Source organism: Calonectris borealis, chromosome 2 (genome assembly GCF_964195595.1).
Source record: "Calonectris borealis chromosome 2, bCalBor7.hap1.2, whole genome shotgun sequence".
NCBI classification, from domain to species: domain Eukaryota; kingdom Metazoa; phylum Chordata; class Aves; order Procellariiformes; family Procellariidae; genus Calonectris; species Calonectris borealis.
Window position 1 is genome coordinate 147,097,262 of NC_134313.1, and position 22,559 is coordinate 147,119,820.

Sequence of the window (22,559 nt, forward strand, 5' to 3'; positions counted from 1 at the left end):
TTTTTGGCAGCATGTTAGTTGATGGGTCAGCTGAAAGTGAATACTACACTGTTTAACCCCAGACATGTCCACTGCCTCGGTGCCCTTTGCTCCTGTAAGACATTCTGAGCCAGGTCATTTGCTTTGCCCATGCCATGTGCACCTTCCTGAACCTTCCAAGCTCTTCCAAAGTGATATCACCTTTTTCAGTTCCTGGATCTTTTCCAGTGGTTCAGGCATCACACTGGCTTGTGCTCTTTGTCACAGTGCACAAGTGACATGGGCTGTTCCTGTCCTAAATCTCAAACATGATCTGATCTCTTCTCTAGAACTTAAGCTTTCAAAAACATTTTCTTCAGCCCTAGTGCAGTCACAGATTGTTCTGAATTAAACTTCTTCTTGTCCTTTTTTTTTTTTTAAGAGATTACCTCTATGTTTTATGTTCTCTATGCCTTTTCCTTCTTAGTGTGTTTTCCCAGTTAGTTTCCAGTAAGTCTCCCAAACGCAACCTGATGTAAAAAATATTTTTCATTTACTTTCTTCCTCTTTACTGGCAGACACTGCTTGCAAATCTAGAGTGCAATATTATTTAAATCCCCTTCAATTCATTTTCCAAACTTCTTATAAAATCTCAGTGGTAGTGGGACTCTCTTAGTCCCCTTCTCCTATCCAGGCTAGATCCAGTCCAGTGATCTCTTGATGCTCAAGGCATCTGTTTTGAATTATGCCCCATTCCAAACAGATGTGTAACATCAAGAACTTTGCAACCTCCCAGAGGCTTATCCCTTTAAGACTTGTTTCTCAATACGTATCCATCGCAGGCTCTGACTCCATAGGATCACTGTAGCTGCCAAGAATATCTAGGGAATCGCAGAGATCAGGTACTTTCAACCATCCCCATGCCAAATTCCTTTCATCCCGATGTGACATTCCTACTGTCCCTACCCACAGTTGGAATGGCACAGGAGAGCCATGACACAAAAAAAGCAGCTCTCCTTCCAGGCAAATAGTTGCTGTTGTGCTTCTACAACATTCTTGGCTTCTACAATTCTCAGATTAGTCTTCCAAGAGTTGGGAGAACACAGCCAAACCTTAGCTCTGGCCGATAGCCAAGGGGCAAGTCAGTGCCAGCATGACAAAAGCAACCACAGCTTCACCTCAGCTGTAAATACAAGGGCTGGGACTTTCCCTGAGACTTTGACGGGAAGTTCTTCCACCCCGCGCAGACACACAAGGCTTGCAACATCCCCTCGTCTTGCCCTCCCCTGTGCGCTCACCCTGGCTTCCACTAGATAAATGCCAGCGAGGCTGTCGGGGTTTCTGCACTCTGCTCCAGGCAAGAGGACCTCTCTGCAGCTCCTGAGGTCTCTCTTGCTCCAGCGCAAACAGCATCTCACCGGCTGGGGAAGCACTGGCTTGCCCAGGGGGACTGCAGCGGGCTGAGCACACAGGTGAGTTTTACACAGATGAGACACAGGTTTCTCTCACTTCTGCAGGTGGGAACGGGGAACAGAATGGCTAAACTGTCAACCTGAGAAGTTTAGGTGGGCTTGAACTTAAATTTTTAAGTCTCCTGATAAAATTTTACCCCAGCCTTTCTCCCTGCTGGACAAAAAAAAATACAAAGCCAGGCCATGTCTCCGGGTTTTGTATTGACGTTATACAACCTATTAGTCACTAAGAGCTGATGTAAGGAAGCACTGAAACATAGGTAAGGATTTGTACCTGTAAAGTTAGAACAAACCAGAACTTCGGATTAGTCAGTTGGTATTCAGAGAGCTTACATAGCAGATAACAAGTTTATTTAATCTTCCAGAGTTGTTTGCTATAGTTAAAGAAGTGGAGAAAGCTTCTGCAAATAAGGATTGGTCAGTGGGTTTTAAATGATGAAGCTAGAAAGTGGATTTTCTTTCCTAAGCCAGAGCCAAAATTCTGGTTTGAATTTTAGTAGCAAGTGCAGGTACTCCAAGGGTGTTTGATTTACCCCAAATCATAAGTTATCACTAATAACAGTTGGAACTAATGATTCTTTTCACCTCTGGATTCATATGTGGATTTCATGTTTTCTCTTCCCATTCAAGCAGCATACCAATTTTAATCCTGTTTAGTATTTTATAAGCAAGGGGCTTCAATGCTGCAGAAAGAAATGGATTTTTCTTAAATATTGTCTTACACCAGCTTCACATTATTAATTCAGAGAACATTTGCAGCTGTCAGAACTGTTCTTTAGTTTTGATATAGGAAAATTTCATATCCCCTCTAAATTTGCAAGACAAACTGTCACTCAGTATACAGGCCAATTTTTTCAAGACTCGAGACTTTATAAAACTATGCAATTAGTGGATGATGTAAATTCTTTTTTAGATGTGGCCTTCCTGAATCTCCTAATAGCCATGATTTAGATTAGCATGAAGTAGTACTGTAACTACATAACAAAATATTCCAATAGTCACTGAGAAATCAAACATCCCTGTACTTTCTTCCTCCATATTGGAATTTTCTTATACAAACATATTAAGCACTTTTCATATTTGTACCATTTTAGGCAGATGGCACATTTTTAAATTACTTCTCGTAGTTACAGGCAGAAGTGATAACCAGTTAAGGGGTCTACTTCGTGTTAAGAAATTATTAACAAAGCATGTCGCCTACATTAGTGTTTTATTTCAGAGCAGGAGCTCACTTGGGAACTGACTCTGCTGCCCTCCGCCATGTACCATGCTGTGTTTCACATTGCAGAGCAGGCTGGGGACATGCAGTTTCGGCTGCTCTTGGGTGAAACACAACAATCCCACCGCTAATGGCAATTAAGCTCATAGGACCAGACCAGAGCTAGTCCAAAGTAAAAACTCCAGCAATATGCCTAGCGTGGGCGTTACATTCTCAGAACCACCTTTTCCTCCCTACAAACCCAGTCCCTCAAAAATACAGACAGCAACTGAGGCTTTCAGGGAGAGTAGTTAAAATCTGCATATTTTAAGGCCTCCCTCACTGCTTCCCAGTATATTTTTATTAAAACCTGTTTATTTGGTAACTTCAAGATTTGAGCCAACTGTTTCTCTCATTCTGTTCTTAGTTACAGTGGTAGCAGAGTGGTACTGCAACATTTTAAACATTTTATTTTCTGTAGGACATTTTATAGATGTTGGCATTTTGACTTCATTTTTATTTAGATCTTAATGTACCTTGACTTTGGTTTTTGAAAGCTGGTTTTTGGGAAGAAAAGGTAGGGACAGGTATTTGAATGTCAACTTTACAGATGCTTATTGCAGTTCAAATGCGGGGTTATTTTTTTGTCCCTGCGTGCTCTAAGACAAAAAATTGGGGTGTTTTTCCCTCTTTTGACATCACTGTTTAGACCCACATACTCTTTTCTTTTTCAAAAATTCTCCAACATATATTCCCTTTAGTGAGAGCACGGCCAATGAAATAGTCAGTAAATTCACTTACTTGATGTCGTAGACGGGGCTGTGAGGGATGGATGCATTCTCAAATGTCCTCGTGGAGCATTTTCTGGGCTGCCGATGACAGCTCTTTCCCATCTATCTGCTGCGGCGGTTTGGGCAGGGTGCTCCAGCAGGGCTGCGGTGGGCAGTGGGTGGCAGCTCGGGTAAGCGCTGGTTATATCGGTGCTCCTTGGAAATGGAGGAGGAGCGGGAATAGCTGCCAGCAAAAGCATTCGTTAGAGGACTGACAGAGCTACCTCATCGTGACTACTGAGTACAGCCCTGGAGACACAAGTGCAAAGGTGGCTTCAAGCTATTTTTTTTGCTTTACTGAACTGTTGAGGTGACCTTCTGCTGGTGGGATTACTGGAGGAATGCTCTAACTTTGGTGGTGGCGGTGTGCTGGAGGCACGGGTTCAGGCTCAGGACCGCTCTTCTCATGCTTGGCTGAGCTGCTTTGTGTGTCAGGCTGGCAAAGTGCTGCAGATCACCCTGGTTCAGTGACAAGGCTAGGTCTAAACCTCCACTGGGAGATGCAGATCCCATGACTTGCTTAGGAAAACATGAGGCTAAGATTAAATCAGGAGTGAGGACAGGTTCTCAGCTCTGGATGATTTCCCTCCATGTGCTTTCCCCAAGTGAAGCAGCCTCACCAGGACAAATCTGAATGTGCAGAAAAACCATTTCCATAAACAGCATGATATCCCATAAAAATGAGAATATTAATAAATTTCGTTTGAATTCTACAACCCGAACTGCACCAGAGCTTCATATAACTTGGCACTTCAAAGGTGCTTAATTACAATAATCTGCTACAAACTGCTTGATCAATGGTGGAAGCGGCTCAGCCATCCGCCTCAGACAAGTTACAGCACCTGAGGACTGGGATCAAAGCGTTTTACTGCTGCCTCTCGCCAATCCATCAGTGATACCAACTATGTGAGCAAGTTCTGGAGGCCTTTAGATAAACAAGCCTTAAGTGAGAGGAAATGTAGTGGAGAGGTTGATTGCCAAAGAGCAAAACACTTTCTGGCATCATTAGAGCAGAGGAATGTTTGACAAAGGATTTCTCTGGGGTGGTCCCACGCTACAAGGACTGCGAAAGCAGGAAATATGTAAAAAGACATGAGTACTCACAAGAAGTGGGTAATTATGCAATAATTGTAATAGCATAAAATGGTAATGCAATAAAGACAATGGGTTTATTCAGAAAACCCAGTTCCTCATTTTGTATTGCATTTCCTTGCTGGAGCCGCAAGAGAGGGTCACCCTGCAGGAGGGAATTATTTTGTCCAATTAGGCAATTACAAAAGCAGCATGACACTTTTTGTTTTGTATCTCCTGGCACCCTCTTCTTTCCTCTTCAGCTAAGTTTAGTAAGAACACATAAGGTTTTCATTCGTCTCTGCTCCATATCATGTCCCAAATACCCACCTTTTCCTTCACTTCAATTGCATAGATAAGGCCTGGCGTGCTCCTTTCTTGCTTATTGCACGGTCTTGTCGTGCAGAACCAAGAGCGTAACTTCTACCTTGCCCCACGTATTTCACAGGGGTAGGAACAAGAGATACCCAGTGGCCTTGACTGAGACCCAGGAGCAAGTAGAAGTCAGAAACCGGGGTGACTTCTCTCTGGAGGCGGCAATCTCTGCGTTAGAGGGCTCAGGCAGCAGAGATTTGTAAGAGATCTTGTGTAAGGTTTCCTACGCCCCTGTGCAGTGGACCGTAGCACAGGATAAGGCTGCCTGCCCTGTGCTGCACTGCGAGCAATTTGGTGGCAATGCGGTGCTCCAAGAGCAGTAGCTCACAGGCAGTACTCTGGCAGAGAGGTTTCATTTGTACCAACGCCCGGGCTAGGAGCCGAGGTAATGACCCACTGCTGCGCACACCCGTCCCCCCTTGCCAGGCTAGGGAATTACCAGCAGCAGCTCGGGCATCTGCAAAACCTGAGCTGAACTCAAAGGGAGCTTTGGTAGAAAAAGAATAAGAAACTAGATCTTTCCATTTCTCAGTATAGGATGCTGCCCTGAACAGTTCTGCAAATTTTTTACTAATCTCACCTCTGTTGGTTTTTTTAAATTTTAAAAGCATGCTTTTAAATTCAGGCTTCTCAGCAGTTAATTTTCGAAGCCTGTAGCTTAAGGTTGTTGCTTAAAGAGTCCTGAAATCATTGGCTCAGTAAGAAGGGGAATTTCTTCCATCTTGAGAAAGAACTAGTTTTTAAAATATTGCCTGATAAGAATTTTTCCTTGCTGAAAAATGCAACAGAATTGAAAACTGTCTCTTTTTTTCGTGAGGAACAAAATTTATTTATTTCTGAAAATATCAGTGTTCATTTTGTCCTGAAGGCAGGCATGTATCTGCAGATGCCACTTGACTGCAGTCAAGTAGGAGAGGAAAATGTTCAAGTCGACATAAAAGAAAGAAAGGAAACCAAAAGGAGCAAGTAAATACATTTAATGTACTTCGTATTAAGTGAATAAGGGAGCTGATAAAGTTATCCACTGTTAAATCACGTCTTTAAACACATTTTAGTGTATAGGCCTGTGTAAGCAAGAACACAGATTAATGAACTTTCTGTAAAATCTGCTTGGCCCCATTCCAGACATGTTGCAAATCCACATACATTTGTTTTGGCAAGAAAACTTCATATTCATGCTCCCTTTTCTTAAATCTTTCATCATACTCTCCCTCTCACTCCTCAGATTTCTAAGAGTGTAAGACAGCCAAGAACATCGTCACTGCGCCGCAGCAGCCACCTCGCCTTTGATTTTATCAGGTGTTATGAAGCAACTGGGCTTCATTTTCTTCCTGCTTGTGCCACCCTGGTCCAAAAGCAAGCTAACTGAAAATCAACAATTCCATTAGTGTAAATGGGAAGAGAGTCACGCTTGTCACACACTCCTAGAGCTCGTAATAAATACGTGGCTTGAACTCTTACATTTTAGCGCTCTGAAGGTCTGGTTTTGGTTGGTTGCTGGTGTAATGCCAGCTAATTCCAGTCTCGGTGTATCCTGCTGATGGGCTGTCAGTAAAAGCATCCCAAGTAACATCCCCTGCCTCATCCTCCGTGCCTTTCGACAGACCACAGTGACATAGGGTCACAACTGAAGAGCCATTTCTCACTTGTCTCCTCCTCTTTTGGTGGTACAGACATGCATGTGGGTGTGTGTACATCATGAATTTTTTAGGGTGTCCATTATTTTAGCCTGATTTCTGTAGGGAGTGAGATTTCTCTGATCATGCAGAGATATGTGAGTGTATGTATGTTTATGTGTGTTCCTCAATTTTTTTAGTGATGATTTCAAACAAATATACCAGGAGGAGAGAGGTCTCTGTTTTCCTTATGTTGCATGAAAAAAGGCAGCTGAAGACCCCACAGAAGAGTCCTGAAAAATGAAAGACTATACTGTGACTATATACATTTAAAAGACCTAAAAATCCATGAGAATAAAGGTTACAGGAGCCATCTCCTGTGACTGGAAACAGCTTCAATCAGCACTTGTAATCAGCCAAGAAACACAAGCCCCTAGGAAGCCAGGCTTCATTATTTCTAGTGTTGTTTCTCTGTGAGACAGAGCTATTTGTTAATGTCTCTAAATGGCTGATAAAGGATGCTTGGAAGAAGAGCTTCACAGGGAGGGGAGGACTCAGCAGGAATCCAGGAGGTGCTTCACCACACATGGTGGATCTGAAAACATGTCTTTCAAGGTCTCAGGACATCTCCTGGGCCAACTGGGATAAATCCAGTGCCCCTGCGCTGTAGGCAGGTTTCTCTCCTTTTCACCCTTGCTCACCTTCAGATGTTTTATGAAATATTTTCATTCTTCTTGCAGTTGACTAGGCTGGATTAAAGCTTAATACCTACACACCTCAGAACAGTACAACAGCCCTGAAAAGACTGAGGAAATTACTCACGTTATAGCTGGGTCTTACGTGTTTATGGGAGCAGCTGGAGGTGGTGAGATTTCCAGCCCTCTCAGTACTTTGCTATGATTTAGACAACACTAAGCACATCTATTTAGGCCTATACTTCATCTGTTTGAAGAGCCTCCAGGCAGCTTTAGTGTTCTCCTGATAAAAAGTGAAGATGTGGGAAACGCAATGTCCTCTGTAGGAGGATTTATTGTCTCAAACAATTATTTTTTATCAGCTTTGTCAAAACTTGGAGCCCAGGATTTTCTGCTGAGAAGAACAGCAGATATTCATTTGCTTGAAAGAAAATTCATGAATAATTTGTTGTAATACGTTTGTTAGGAGCTATTCTGCTATTTTCTTTATGTGTTTAAGAACTGGATTAATCACGGGAGAGTAGTTTAGCCACATGCCTTTCAGTTTTAGGTGTATCAAGCAACAGAAAATGCAGTTATAATTTAGGGCAGATTTGGCTCTACAACTGTCAGCTTATAAGAAAAAGTATTTATTACAGAGTATGTTCTTTCTCTCTCTGTGAAAATGGTAAAATGAAATTTTAAGTAAATGAGATTGCCTCAGAATAGTGTACATGTCTTTCTGAGGAGACTTTTTAAATCGCATTTCACCTGTTTTCCAAGCTACACCAGGATTACTGAATATTATGCATGTGTGAAATACTTCATAAAGATACTTCCAAAGCTGCAGTACTACATTTGCAAGAAATGAAGTATTAATCACACTCTTTTTCTACTATATGTAATTTTATTGTGTTAGGGCACTGTTGTCTAATAAATACCTTTTGATCATAGACGACAAGACAAAGCGGGATTCTCATTAAAAAAAAAAAACAAACAGTTGGGGATGACTTCTACTTGCCAGTACATGCAATAAACAACTAAGATAATAATGAGAATTAACTCTATTCCTGAAAGAAACTGTTTAACTTTGGAGAACTTGACAGCATGGGAAATTAAAAATTACCAATGAAAAAAGTATAATCCCAAACAGAAATATGTACTCATTTACTTATTTGGTTGAGATTCACCATGCCCATCCACAGGTATACAGGGATTTGAAGGAAACAATGAAAAAAGAGACTTGATATTAAAAAAAAAAAAACAACCCAGCCACTTCCACTGCCTTTGACACTATTGGTTGTAGGCACTGTTCTTCATTGCCACCAGCATGAGCACATGCCATTAGCACGGTGTCAAAGCACCATGGTTGCCACAAGTGCAGCCCACCCATGATTGAGAAAGATGTATGTTTATCAGGTAGGGAAGGATCAGGTGTACACAGAGGCATTGGGAAAGCAAACCTGATTGAACCTGTTTAGTCTGTTCAAAGAGGTATGAGGAAGGGACACCTCCAAAGGGTTTATTTTCACCAGTCCAGCCGTTGAATACCAATTCAAGATCAGCTCACAGCTGCCCAGCAGGATTAAGACGTGTAATCACGTCAAGTCCGACGGCATGCTGGGCTTTCTCTCCGTAGTGGTGGTAAGAATCTAGTTTCAAAGTGTTTTGGAAGAGACACGCTCTGAATCCCTGTTGGTGAAATGAGTTGCAATGTGCTCAGCCCTGCCTGTGTGGTTCAAACAATGTAAACAAGTTCTTGAATCCATGTAAGTAACTGCATGTTTTCAGGTGCTTCCTGACCAGAGAGATACAGAGCTTTGGCTGAAAAAGACCTTTAGCAGAGGCTTGAGGACTTACATATGTGAATGCTGTGTGAGAAAGGTCAGCTGATCCTTGCTGGAATGGCAATGAGAGATTTGGGAAAAAAAGAAAACAGAAACAGACAAATCCTCGTGTTAAAAGAGCAGTGGAGTTAAGGTGAGATGTAAAAAGTCATGTTAGCAGCTTAAAATGAGGTCTACAGGGGGGCACAGCCTGAACCCAAGCCGTTTATCTCAGATGTCCCCGTTTCACTACTCTACAAGCAGACTTAACCACCAAAGGTTAGTGAACCTGAGGGAAGAATTAACTTCTTCATGCACCAGGATACTATTAGAGTTCAGCTGTGCAATGGACTAAATGTAATAAGCTCCAAAGTGTCAACCCAAGTGTCTCCCCATCGATATAGAAAAATAACCCTTCTGAAATCTGGAGAAACAAGCTTTTTCTAGAAAAGTGAACCTAGAAAACAGACTGTTCATACTGATATTCTAGTACATGAATCACTGGAATATGCAGTCAATACTGTTGCCATGGCTCATGTATATCTGTATATGAATTCACATAGATGAATCTACCCCCACCATGCTATATAATTGGCCAGATGTATTCTGTCAGGACCTTTATTTGCCTCCAGAATGTTGTACTAGAACAATGGCAAGCTGCTCCACTCTCATGCCTAGCACTGTTTATTATTTGCATAGTATAACAGAGTCCCTGTGTTAGTTAAAAGGAAATACAAAAAAATATTTAGTTTACATAGACAGAGGGCCTTTGATACTTCACTTTTTAAAGTTGTTCTGCATATAAACTTTATGACCACCTTCAGGATTATGATTTTTACAATGAACTTAACAAGAAAAAAAAAAAGATGATAGATGGATCAGTGTTGTAAATCTTGAGATTAGTTCCTACAGTAGACAACACCATAACCTATGTGGATCACAGCTGTGCTGGCCATTGACTCTCTTCTTATTCCACTTATAAACCTTTCTTTTACATGCCTATGGATCAAACTCCTCCTGGCAATGCTTTGGCCATTTATCTTCTCATAGTCCTTATATCCTGCTTCATCTTCTAAACTTTTGCCCTGAATCAAAAGATAAAAGAACATAGACCCAGTAGAAGATTTTGGAAAATGATAGCGGGGAAAATACAGAGGTTCTGTAACGGCTGGGAGCCACCACAGGCCACCAGACGAGACCAAGTGCTCAAAAATGGACTTGTCCACCTAGCAGAATAATAAGCAGAATATACTAGATTCTGAAGGTGGGAAGGTGATGTTCCATGAGAAGTACAATTTGAGAGGAAAATGAGGTCAGAAGATTTGGCAGCTGCTTAAAGAAACTATGTTAACAGCAGAGACATAAAGATTGCAACGCAGAGCAAGGACTGCAGTAAGACGTGGCTGGAGCTGTGAGTTCTTCAGAAACTTCAAACTCAACCAGCATACATAAATCAAAATCTATGGACAAGCACAGAAGAACAATACTAATACGTTGATAAGATTTGAAAAGCCACAGCACAAAAAGAAAGGTAATTAGTAAGGTACATCTAGAATAACAAGAAATTTCCTGTAAAAACATAAATTGTTAAAGGAAAATCAAGGAGAGAATTGATCCACCACTCAACTGAGAGAAAGCTATTGACTAATGACTCCAAGAAAGCCAACTCCGTAATGCCTATTTTGCTCTTTCTTCACTAGAAGGGTTAACCGTGATAAAAGGGTTTACATCAATAGCAAAGAGCTGAAAATTCCGGCTAGATGACAGAAGAAAGAGATTAGGCCGTGCTCAGGTGAGTTAAATGACCTGAGATCAGCGAGGCTGATGGAATTCACCTCACATTGTTCAGGGGATAACAAGCATTTCCACAGCCATTAATACCTATCTTTAAGAACTGTGCGGAAGAGGTGAAGTTTTGAAAGACTGGAAAGGCAAGAATAATAGCTATCTTTAAAAGTAAGAAGAAAGAGGAGGTGCAGAAGTATGGCCCAATCCATTTAAGTACAATTCTCAAACAAATAGAGGAAGCAAATAGAAGATAAGAAAGAAATGGGTTATAGGCACATGGATTAATCAAGAACAAATCATTCCAAACCAACCTCCTTTCCTCTTATAAGAGGATAACAGGCCTTGTGAATCACAGAGGCTATACAACTTGACATGAGTGAAGTTTTTAGTATGGTAAATGTTAGAGAAGATTTTCAAAAGCATACTAGAAAAATGCAGCCTAAATTAAACTAATATAAGGTAAGGTTCTGCAGAACGAGCAAAAGAAACATTTTCAGTCTCTCAGTTAATCATTGTCAAAACGGAAGACTACATTTACTGCAGATATACAGGGGGTCTCTCCTGGCAAAAATCCTGTTCCAGAATTTCATTAAATGGCGTAGATGCCAGAACAGACACTATGCTTATTAAAGCTGACAATCTGACAAAGTTGAAAAGGGCTGCAAGCACGTTAGAGGACAGGCTAAGAAATCAAAATGATCTTGACAAATTGAAGTTACAGTTTGAAAAAAATACGGTGCTATTCAACAGGGACAAGTGCACGATACAGCTCTGAGTCAGAAAAAACTACAGAAATCAGGGATGGCGCAAGTGGCGTGGGAGCAGTCCAATTAAAGGATTGGGTGTAACAGGATGCATTTACATTAGTATTTCAGTTCTGATCAGATGTAGAAGCAGATCACCGCTTTTCAAGCTTTGCTTTACACCACAGAGAGCTCTTGGAGCACATGAAACTAGATTCCTTTCCACGAAAGCTGAGCCAGAAGACATGCTTTAGGTGCACCCCAATGCGCTGCAGCTGCTAATGGGCATTCAGCCTGTGGTACTAGACTAAAGCTAGTCCAAGGTGGAAATCTCTGACACAAGGATAGTGTGAACATCATGAGCTCAGCACCAGCTGTTTCACTCCACATCTTGGTTCCTGCTGCCACACACTACTTGTTAAAGTACTTCTAGTCTTAATGCATCACAAGCTGACCGTGAATCAGCTGTGTTGTGAATAAGACAAATGTGACAGCGGGATCATGTGTTGTCTATAAGGCAAGTGAAGCAATCCTTTTCTATCTAGTAAGATCTCAGCAAGGGTACTGCATTCAGTTTTAGCACCATACTTTTAATTAACAGTTGGAGCAGTTTCGCCTAGAAAGATCAGAAGAAAGCCATGAGAAAGATCACCACTCTCAAAAGCATGAGTTGCAGGGAAAGATCTGGGGTTGTTTTATCTAGAGAAGAAAAGGGTGGAATGGTAACAGCTTTCATGTCCAACAAAGGCTGCTGCAAAGAGAAGGAGGATAAATTGACACCTGTGTCTACTGTGGAGGAGGCAACATAGATTACACATAGCAAAATCTGCCTAATAGTATGGCTGAGAAAGCAGTAAGCAAGGAAGACTTCAGGATCCACAACACAGGAAGGTTTTACAAACAGGTTAGACAAGCATCTGTTAGACTTGGTTTAAACATAGTTAATCCTGCCTTAGGGAGGGAGATGGACTAGATAATCTCTTGAGATCACTACCAGAGTTATTTGTTTTGCTTCTTTTTTAAATGTAAATAGTAAAATTACTTTTTCCTGCTCCTTTCATCTTGTTTTTCTACCTTTTGAATCATTCCATTGATCTCCCATCTGCCATTTCATGTTACATCTTTCTGATCTTTCCATTATCCATCCCAGTCTATATCTCGGTCCCATCTCTGCCTTTCCGCTTTTGGCACTGTACTTCATCTGTGGCATTGCTTCTGTTAGGAAATCCCTCCTTTTCCCACGTGCAAAGCAATGTGCCTGTCTTCATTCAAATTCCTACATAACCAAAGTATTTACATATAACTGCTGAACTAAGCACTGTACCTTCATTCGGTTCCCCTAGTGTTTATGCAGTGGGTAGAAACGACAGTTTTGCAGTTAGCTTTTTTTCTTTCAGCGCCTCCTTTTATCGTTACTGACCAACTAAACTCAGAGATTACCATCATTTTCCTTAAAATAGGATAATTCCGTGTATAAGAATACAGCAACAATGCAGGAGAGAAAGGACACCATTAATCCTTATGGAAGCTTACATGGATTATCTTTCAAATAACAAAAAGCATCACTAGTGCTCTCATGTAAGGGGGATGGATATAAGCATAATTACATAATTATGTATGGACACAAATCCCTATTGCTTTTTCTCAGATAATATATGGATACATATATAAAAGAACAGATAATGATTACTACATATTTCTTTGCTGGTATTTCTGCTTTCCTCCGGCGCTTTGAGAGTGCTCAGCGTAACCCATGGGCACGGAGCAGACCCCACTGCCATCGTCTGCTTGCTGAGACCCCAGTGTCAGCCTTCAGGCTGAGCTCCCAGACACCAGACTGGCCCTGTGTCCCTTGTGATGTACTTCTGCTTCCCATCTTTCACACCAATGTATGACAATAAAACACCTTGTCCTATAGAAAATGAATATCTTCTCGCATTGCAGCTATCGCTGTCATGGACTCTGGGAGGCCATTTCCCTTGTTTTGACTTTACACCCACCCAGTTGCCATCAGAGGCTGCATTTTCTTCAAATACACACAGCAAAGCCAGAATTTATCTATGCACCGTCTATGTGCTCATAACCTACCATCTGAATTAACCTCCAGAAGTTCACTGCAAAGCCCACAACCTTCTTTTAGTTTAACAACCGCCAGCTGGCACAAAGGCGTGTTGGAAGGAAGGAAAAAAAGGATTCAATGGAGAAAATTAATTTAATGTCTGTCTTTGTTAGAAGGACACATGGTCCAGAAGGCCTGAGATTTAAAAGCAAACTTGTTTTACATGTGATTTTCAGAAGTAGCAGATGCACTATTAAATTAATATCAGTTTTACAATATACTTAATTTGTTAAAAAATTCATTGGTGACCAGTTTATTTCTAATATATAATGTGTTCCATCATAACAGCTATGGGCATCCCTATTAAGTAATTCTTAAAAAGAAAAGGTAAATTCTGTTTACTCTATTGAAGCAAATTGTTAAAAATGGTATTAGCTAAATTAGACCACCAGTATTAAAAGCAGCTTTTAACTCTCTTCAGCTTTCTACGGAATAATATTCACTGCCTTGTACAAGTCCCTTTAGATCTTAGACAGTGCTCCAAGAAACTGTATTTTGAAAAAAAGACTGTTCCTTACATTAATTTTTCTTTTCATCTCCCTCTTTTTCTCTTTTCTGGCAAGATGAGTTCAGTGTTCACTAGCAAATGAGATGTTCAGTATTACTGAATAACAGAAGCACTTTATTGACTTATTTCTTGCTGGTGGGTCCATTTCTATATTAAATATTTTTATAAGCTCAAACAAAACATAACTTTAATGGATCTACCAAATATATTACCTGATAACATCCTTTTGACTTTTGTTTTTTTCCCAGTCTTACTTTGGAGAGGAGAATGATTTGCATAGTTCACTCAGCAATAACTTAATGATTTCTTGAGGGCAAATACAGAAGTTTTCAACTGGACAATCGCATATTACAAATAAGTTTTACTTTTCATTTTAGATAGGAACTTGCTTTGTTAAAAGCAAAAATTAATAAGGGAAAGTTGAGTCTTATTAGGTACTGAGTTGGACCATTTATTAATATTACATACGTAACGATTCTGTTCTTTTTGAAATACAGACTATCCCCAAAAAGGAATTTTATAGCTTTAGTCACATTAGAGCCTCATGCGACATTAATAAAGCCCTCAGAGAATGATTTTTAAATATGTCAAAGGACTTTGCATTTATATGCATGTGTCAGAGCACACAAATATGCAAGAGACATTCAGATGGGTCCCTTTGAGGATCTATTTTCATGCTCAGTGTGTTACTTGACGAAGTACAAGGAGTCCAGCTGGGTAGCTGGGACTGCAGCTTCAGGAGAGCTGGGGTTAACACCCTGCTGCGCTGCAAAGCCTCCCGTGGGACCGGCACGAGCCACACAGGCCAGGAGCACACAGATCCTTGGGCTCTTCTCTGCCTGAATCGACGCCTTCTCCTAATCACCAGAAGCAAACTCCCGTGGCAGCTCTCTAAATCCCAGGGCTCCCACAGCTCATTGCAGGAATGATGCTGAGCTGGCACTGATGCCAGCTGAGGGCTAGCTAGCTACATACAGAGCTATTTCGAACCAAAATCTTCACACATGATTCTCAGAATAAGCATTTCTCTGCCTATCTTGCTAGTGAAGCTTACACCCTACAGCACAGGCCAAAAAGATGTGTGCATCCCTGACTCACGGCCCTTAGCTCTAGGTCACAGCAGGGTAGGGGGAAGTTCAGGCTTGATTTTTTTATTCACCAAACAAATGCAAGTTTTGGGTCAAACAATTTAAAATCATGCTAGATTTTTAAAAAGCAAAAGCTGTTCTGGCTAGAGAAAAATATAAAAGAATGGGAAGAACATCATCTCAGTATTTTTAAATGACAGAATTTCATTCTGAAGGGTGTTTCACCGAAGAACGTAAGCAAAGGGTTAATAAATAGCAGAGCAAAGCAATTGTTTTGGGTCTGGCTAGCCGTTTCATGCATTTCTTTCCTGCAAATTGGAAAATCAGTTATTCCCTCAGCTTTAATTAAGACAGTTACCTGCGATGCAGTGAAAGACTTGAATCAGGGCTCCTGCAAATTAAATGGCTGCTCTACGTACTAAATTGCTGGCCAGTCCAAGAGAGGGGTCTCTCAAGATCTCCTGTTGGAGGTCTTCCTTCGAGCCTTAGGTTTTCTGGTCTGAGTTCACCTTTCGTAAAGTGAGGACAACAGCATGTGGATCTACTGCAAGACCTTTGGAGCGGACCTTTTTGATTCTGTATTTGTATCACGGGTCTCACTCTGCAAGTACAGAGCGTACGTACTGCTGTGGCATGGATAATACATTAAAGACTTTGAAGCTTCCAGGTACAGTGATAAAGGAGGATAGATGAAAACCTCAAAGAGAATTTTATTATGAGTAATATGTAAGTATCAAAAATAAATGTTCAACATGAAATATTCCAATTCCACTGTCCAAATGCTTCTCGGGACATTCTTCAGGAAATTGAAGAACAAGAATAAAACAAACTGGCACTGACTGGTCGTATTAAGGAAATACTGAGGATACAGATAGGTTTGTAGCTACCTTTTACAATATCTCTTCTTCAAGTATTTTACAAAAGACCTTCCAAGTTCTAATCTGATTAGAAACACATTCCTCTTCAATGTTTTTCTATAGCATAAGTAAGCAGACACTACTCTGAAACGTGTGCAACCCTTGTTCTCTGTGCTCATGTATTTTTTCCTCCTGCTTTCCCTTTGAGAGAAGAAAACTGCAACAGTTCAGCTGAATGTTAAAAATCCATAAAACGGATGGAAAAGAAGGTGCTATAAGAGATGGAGAGGTGAATATCCAGAACTGTTTTTTAAAAAATGTACAGCAATCTTCTGAGAGTGTGTATTCAGAAGAGTGTGCAGGAAGCATATTGAGAGGCAAGAAAACTCTCAGATACTTGTTTTGTATAGCCAGAGTGGATGCTAACCTTTCGTTTTCAAGAGATAGATGTTTTGCTTAGTTTGTTCCTATTCCTTTTTTTTTTAACAGATGAATAAAAATTCTTCCAACATAATGGCTTTGGCTCCTAACACTCCTAACAAAAAAGAGACAGTGTGCATATTTGGAACTGGAGATTTTGGAAGAGCTCTGGGACATAAAATTATTCAGGCCGGCTATCCCGTTGTGTTTGGAAGCCGGAGCACACAGACATCCAGCCTGATTCCCAAGGATGCAGAGGTGTTGAGCCATGCAGAGGCAGCGCAAAAAGCTGCCATCATCATTATGGCAATCCAGAGGCAACATTACAACTTCCTTACACCACTAGCAGAAATTCTCCATGGAAAAGTCTTGGTGGACGTAAGCAACAACTTAAAAATAAACCAGTATCCTGAATCCAACGCAGAATACCTCGCTCAGCTGGTGCCCGGCGCTAAAGTTGTGAAAGCCTTTAACACCGTGTCAGCCTGGGCCTTGCAGTCGGGCACATTGGACGCAAGCCGGCAGGTAAGACTGAGCAACGGGGGCTTCCTAATCATAGAGTTATCTGTCGTATGGCTTCCTAACAGCTAGACGAAACACACACGGGACATACGAATCAGACAGGGTTGAGATGGTATTTTCACTATAATTGCCCATTTCAAATTAAATGTGAGCTAAAATTTACTGTTGCCTTGTAATATGGCATGACAAGGAATATCAATAGCTGGCCTCGGAACTCAGTAAGGTGTTTGGAGACACTAGAGAAGCAAGGAAAGAAAGATAGCAGAGCTACAGAGAGAGACAGCAAATCAGGAGGAAAAGAGGGTTGCATCAGTTGTTCACCGGGATTGTAAAGTTAAAGAGAAAGGAGATAGGAGGAATATATCAAAGCAAGAATAAAATGAAAAGAGCAAAAAAAGGGAGGCAAGGGATATGATGGAGCAATAGAATGAGTATGGGCAACAGAAGTGAGCTGGAAGGTGAATAAATTAATAAAGTTTTCTAAATCAGAATCCATCACCACAGAAGTTTAACACAACAACAGTGTGTGCAAACCATTTTAACCAGCTCCTTAACCACAGGCCAGCGAGCACAGAGCTGGTCATAGGAAGCAACACAGCAGCTAACTTGAAGACAAATCATTTATTATTACCCTGTTCTCTGCCACTCTAAGGGACAGTGCTCTTGTGCAACGCACAAAATCAGCCAGCTACCCAAACCATTGCTAGCTTTGCTTTCTGTTGCCAGATAAATGGTTTTGGCTAAACTAAAGACCCAAGGACTTCCAAGCCTAGGCTCTACAAGCCTTCATCATATCGATGAGAGCAGAAATTGCCCCCTTTCTCCCAGTTCCAAAAGGAATATTGTCTTGCACACTCACAGAAAAGATGGTTTCTTCACTATTTTATTAGACTTGGAAAGAAATAATATTTAATTTTGTGATAGGGCAATCATGTTTTAAAGATCTCTGTCCCCAGTTCCCTGGAGTACTTACGGGCCACTGTAGTAAGCAATTGAAAATTTTGCTCCTATTTACCCCTATTGAAAATTTTGCTCCTATTTACTCCTATAAAATCTTGTGCTTACAAACTGCTTGCAGGTCTTCAGAAGAGTATGTCAAGTCTTCTAGGGAAAGACTTGTACTAAGTGTGTTATACATTGTTCTTTTCAGATACAAAATTTTGCCACTTGAAACAATCTCCTTCCCCGAAGAAAAGATTCATATTCTTAGTTCTTGGACTTGTTGGCCAAGAAAGTACCTATAGGCTACTTTTTGCCTATATAAATTAAGGCCAGCAGGGAAGCCAACAAGTAGTCTAGGAAGCTTGTGCTCATCGTCCATATTCAGGCAGGATGGCAGTAGAGAATGTCACAAAAGTCTGTCTAAATAAAAATTGTTTGTTTTTGGCTGCAGGTATTTGTCTGTGGAGATGACATGGGAGCTAAACAAATGGTGATGGATATTGTTCGTGCACTGGGTCTCACTCCATTAGATCAGGGATCCCTCTTGGCTGCTCAGGAAATAGAAAATTACCCTCTGCAGCTCTTTCCAATGTGGAAGTTTCCCATCCTTTTGTCCCTTGGTCTAACCACATTCTTCTTCTTCTACTGTTTGACTCGTGATGTAATTTACCCTTATGTTTATGAAAACAAAGACTTTTCATTTTTTATTGTAATTTCCATTCCAAATCGGATCTGCCCTATATTGGCACTCATCCTTCTTGCCTTGGTTTATTTTCCTGGTGTACTTGCCGCAATTATTCAGTTATACAGAGGTACCAAATACCTCCGTTTCCCAGACTGGCTGGACAAGTGGATGCTGTGTAGGAAACAACTTGGGCTAGTAGCCTTGGCATTTGCTTCTCTGCACGTTTTGTACACTCTTGTTATCCCAATTCGCTCCTTCGTAAGATGGAGAATCAGCAGTCAAATAATCTCCCAGGTAAGTCTTGCTCCCTGCTCTACGTTTTCCTTTCTTCTGGCCCCGTTACAAATATTACCTTCTGTTTTGAGCTTCAGAAATACATGTGGACAGTCTAATGTTCTTTACAGTAAGGTTATTTTCCTAGTTTCTGTGTTCTTTTTAACCATTGGTATATCCAAAGTTTGTTGATATTTTGTTGAGTTGAGGGGATTTCTGGCCTCACTCTTCCTCCTATATAGTTTACATATTAATAAAATAAGCAGGGAAAATGTAAACATTAAGAGTGATTTAAAGAAACATATTTCCCTATTTCTCCATATACCTTCAAGAATGGCACATATTTTGACTTTAAAAATGGCACATATTTTGACTTTCTGACCTTATTTAACAACAAAGGATCACATACCTGTCCTCAACAGTAGATCTACAGCAGTGTAAAACACGCACCACAATTATAGGTACACAGAACCTATATCTAATATAATGCCTCTTCTGCTTTTTGAGTAGGCGTTCAAAGTAAATCTCTGATGATTTTCAGGGAGTTAATGTATAACATTTATCTCCTAGTTACCTTAAAAGATATTTTTTCTGCATGTTGTTCCTAAAACTGCTATCACTAAGATATACCTGGTCTTCTTTTCTTCAGGCACTGAACAATAAAACAGAACCACTCAACACCACTAATGCCTGGCTTAGTGACTCTTATTTGGCTTTGGGGATTTTAGGATTTTTTTTATTTGTTCTTTTGGGAATAACTTCCTTGCCTTCAGTCAGCAACAATGTCAACTGGCGAGAATTTCGATTTGTACAGGTAAGGAAAAGACTTACTCTAAAAAAACTTCTTCCCTTATAAATTATGACCACATGCAGGTTTACCAGAGACTTAGGGTTTTCCTCCATTAGTATCTCCAAATGTGAGGTGTGCACTATCCACCATCACACAGTGAAAAAAAATCTACATGGCTATACAGCTCACCTGTAAAAAAACACAACTGCTCTGATGGCTTCTTATGGTACAACTGGGATTACTGCATTAACAAGAGAAAATTGGGAAGACCTGAGCTCCTAAATGACAAACAGAAAGCTGACATTGTGGAATTATCAAATTCCACAATTATACTATGTCACAAAATATTTTAGCCATTTATTCAGCTAATTTTGTTGGTTCGCAAAATAATTCAGTTAAAATGGGTCTAAAAAATGACTTTATAACTCAGATCCTCTCAATGCCAAGCATCCAAAGAGAATCTGCAGTTTCTGCAGGCTCTATAAACTGCTGTGCCTATAAACAGGCTGCCCTTGGTAACACTATAATCTCAGCCCCCCCTTCGGAGGAAGCTTGGTGCAAGCTGCCGTGCCTCTGCAGGAGCTGGGCTGGCAGGGGAGGGGAGGCAAGGGAAGGGGAAATTACTATCAATGAATGTTTTATCAAGGCCAAAGACTTGCACAGTATGGTAGTTCTGGATGGATTAGCACTAGAGCATATAAAAGCTTGGATCTCTCCACTGAATTTCAGCATTTTCTCTGCATTTTCACAAATATGACAACCACTAGGCAGTATGTGTGAGCTAGCAAAAATTATCAGGACTGTTGATGGAGAAAAAAACCAAAGAAGTGTGTTTCACCTAGATCCATTTGAATGAATCTTCATTAAAAAACAATAAGAGCCTTTATATTATATAAAAGTTTCATTTCAGCAGTCCCCAATTAGTCCCAAAGTTGGCACATTCCACAAAGCTTACTGTGTCCTGCAAATTGCATTTGTTGTGGTTTAATTTACTGTTTTAACCTCCACTTCTTTCTTTCTTTCCTTTGTTCTCCCCTAGTCCAAACTGGGATATCTGACACTGATTTTGTGCACTGCACACACATTGGTTTACGGTGGAAAGCGGTTCCTGAGCCCGTTATCATACAGATGGTATCTTCCAAATGCTTATATGCTCTCCCTCATTGTTCCGTGCATTGTACTGGTTGTCAAATTTGTGCTTGTATTTCCTTGTCTAGACAAACCTCTCACGCGAATTCGACAGGGCTGGGAGAGAAATCCCCAATACTCAGAACAGTCAAATTACATTATCAACAAGTCTGCTGTATAATTAGACTAACCTGTATAATCAAAAAGAAGAAGAAGAAAAAAAAAGGATTATGAAGGCATATCAAAATGAAGTCCTGAGCCTCCTTTATCTGGAGAGTGAGAGAAAAAGTTAAAAACTTGGCCAGACCCTGAGTAAAATAAAGCCACCGCAATGGCAAGCTTAAAATACAACTCAAACAAAGCCATTGTGTTCCTGCACCCCAGGCATGCTTTCACACAGGCACAGGCCTCTCATTTGCTCCGTGTATCTTCCCTTGCCTATTCACCCTCCAATCCTAACGAGAGTATGAGAGAAGTAAATGGTGCTCCAGGTCCCCCCCTCATTCCAAACCTCCTCCAGATCTGGGCAGAACCAGAGTAACCTTTGGCATTAGCTGGCATCTGCCCCTCTTCCCTGTCCCGCCCATTGAGTGTCTACGTGCACCTACACACACACACACATGCACACACACGTGCGTGTGAACACACACCCTGCTTCCACCTCCAGACGCCACCAGCACCCATAGAATGATCATGGGATGGATGCTGGCTGAGGAAGAGCTCTCCTCCTCCCATTAGTTTACCCTCATTAACATCTGATCCAAAAGAAACCTATGTTCATACCTTAGAGATCGCTGAGTAAGATTTGTTTGGTTTGTGTACAGGAACTCTACTGTTCAAAGTGTATGGGCCAAGGATTACTGAATCCTTGCTTCTACTGCTCTACCAGAAACTCAGGTTGCAAGGGGATGGAGGAGAGACGAAAATGCCAGAAAGACGTGAGATGTGCTCACAAGCCTAAGCTTCTTTACAAGTACAGGCAAAAAATGGTCAGTGATTTTTTCTGTAAGCAGTGAGTTGTAAGGAAAGAAACTGAAGGAAAATCCTATTATATCAGGGTTGTATTATATATCATGGTTATATCTCATGAAGAGAATATTGTTGATTTTTCAAAAAATAAATCTTTGGATGAAATATTACAGATATTCTATGAAAATATACATATTTTAATCACAATAAAGAAATTTTTTTACAGTGTTGAGCTCTGTTATCATTTCTGGAACCTCTTTTGATACGATGCAGCTGCTGGTACGCTCAGTTGTACAAAGGTGTTGGAAGGCCTTGGAGCAAGGAATAAAATGGGATCCTGCCTTCAGCCAGCTGCCTGGGCTCACCTTCCCCCATCTTGTTTGCTCCTTGGATGCTCACATAAGCAGATCTTTGCTTAGTCATCAAAGTGAGCTGAGGATGTTTGGAAAACCAGGATCCAGCTGGGATGATGACCTCTTTTAATTTGGATCTGACAGCCTCCTTTTCATTGGAGAACACAGAAAAGGCAAAATACGTTTGTTTTCATAGGAAGAGAATTGCTTTCTCTCTTTTGTCTCTCTGTTGTTCTCCTCCCTGTCCATACAGATGATAAACACAAATATGAAAGTATGAGCATGCTAACTAGTATAGCTAACTGTACTTTCAAACAAGCACTATCAAGCAGCTTTAAAAAAAAATAACTATCT

The 22,559-nt window shown here is 40.8% G+C and overlaps 1 protein-coding gene across 1 annotated transcript; it reads left to right on the top strand.

Moving 5' to 3' along the window:
* Positions 1–1,272: 1,272 nt before the first annotated feature.
* STEAP4 (STEAP4 metalloreductase) lies at positions 1,273–22,080 on the top strand. The gene is made up of 5 exons (XM_075143811.1): positions 1,273–1,430; positions 16,613–17,068; positions 18,459–18,986; positions 19,615–19,779; positions 20,795–22,080. The coding sequence occupies exons 2-5, from the start codon at positions 16,613–16,615 to the stop codon at positions 21,062–21,064; spliced, it is 1,419 nt and encodes a 472-aa protein (XP_074999912.1). The 5' UTR covers positions 1,273–1,430; the 3' UTR covers positions 21,065–22,080.
* The last annotated feature ends 479 nt before the right edge of the window (positions 22,081–22,559 follow it).

What these genes read in the sequence shown, in the direction of transcription:
- STEAP4 (XM_075143811.1), top strand. Translation starts at nt 16,613, where the DNA reads ATGAATAAAAATTCTTCCAACATAATGGCTTTGGCTCCTAACACTCCT. An exon ending in GCAGTCAAATAATCTCCCAG is followed by an intron (nt 18,987 to 19,614) that starts GTAAGTCTTGCT and finishes TCTTTTCTTCAG; the next exon opens with GCACTGAACAATAAAACAGA. An exon ending in GAGAATTTCGATTTGTACAG is followed by an intron (nt 19,780 to 20,794) that starts GTAAGGAAAAGA and finishes GTTCTCCCCTAG; the next exon opens with TCCAAACTGGGATATCTGAC.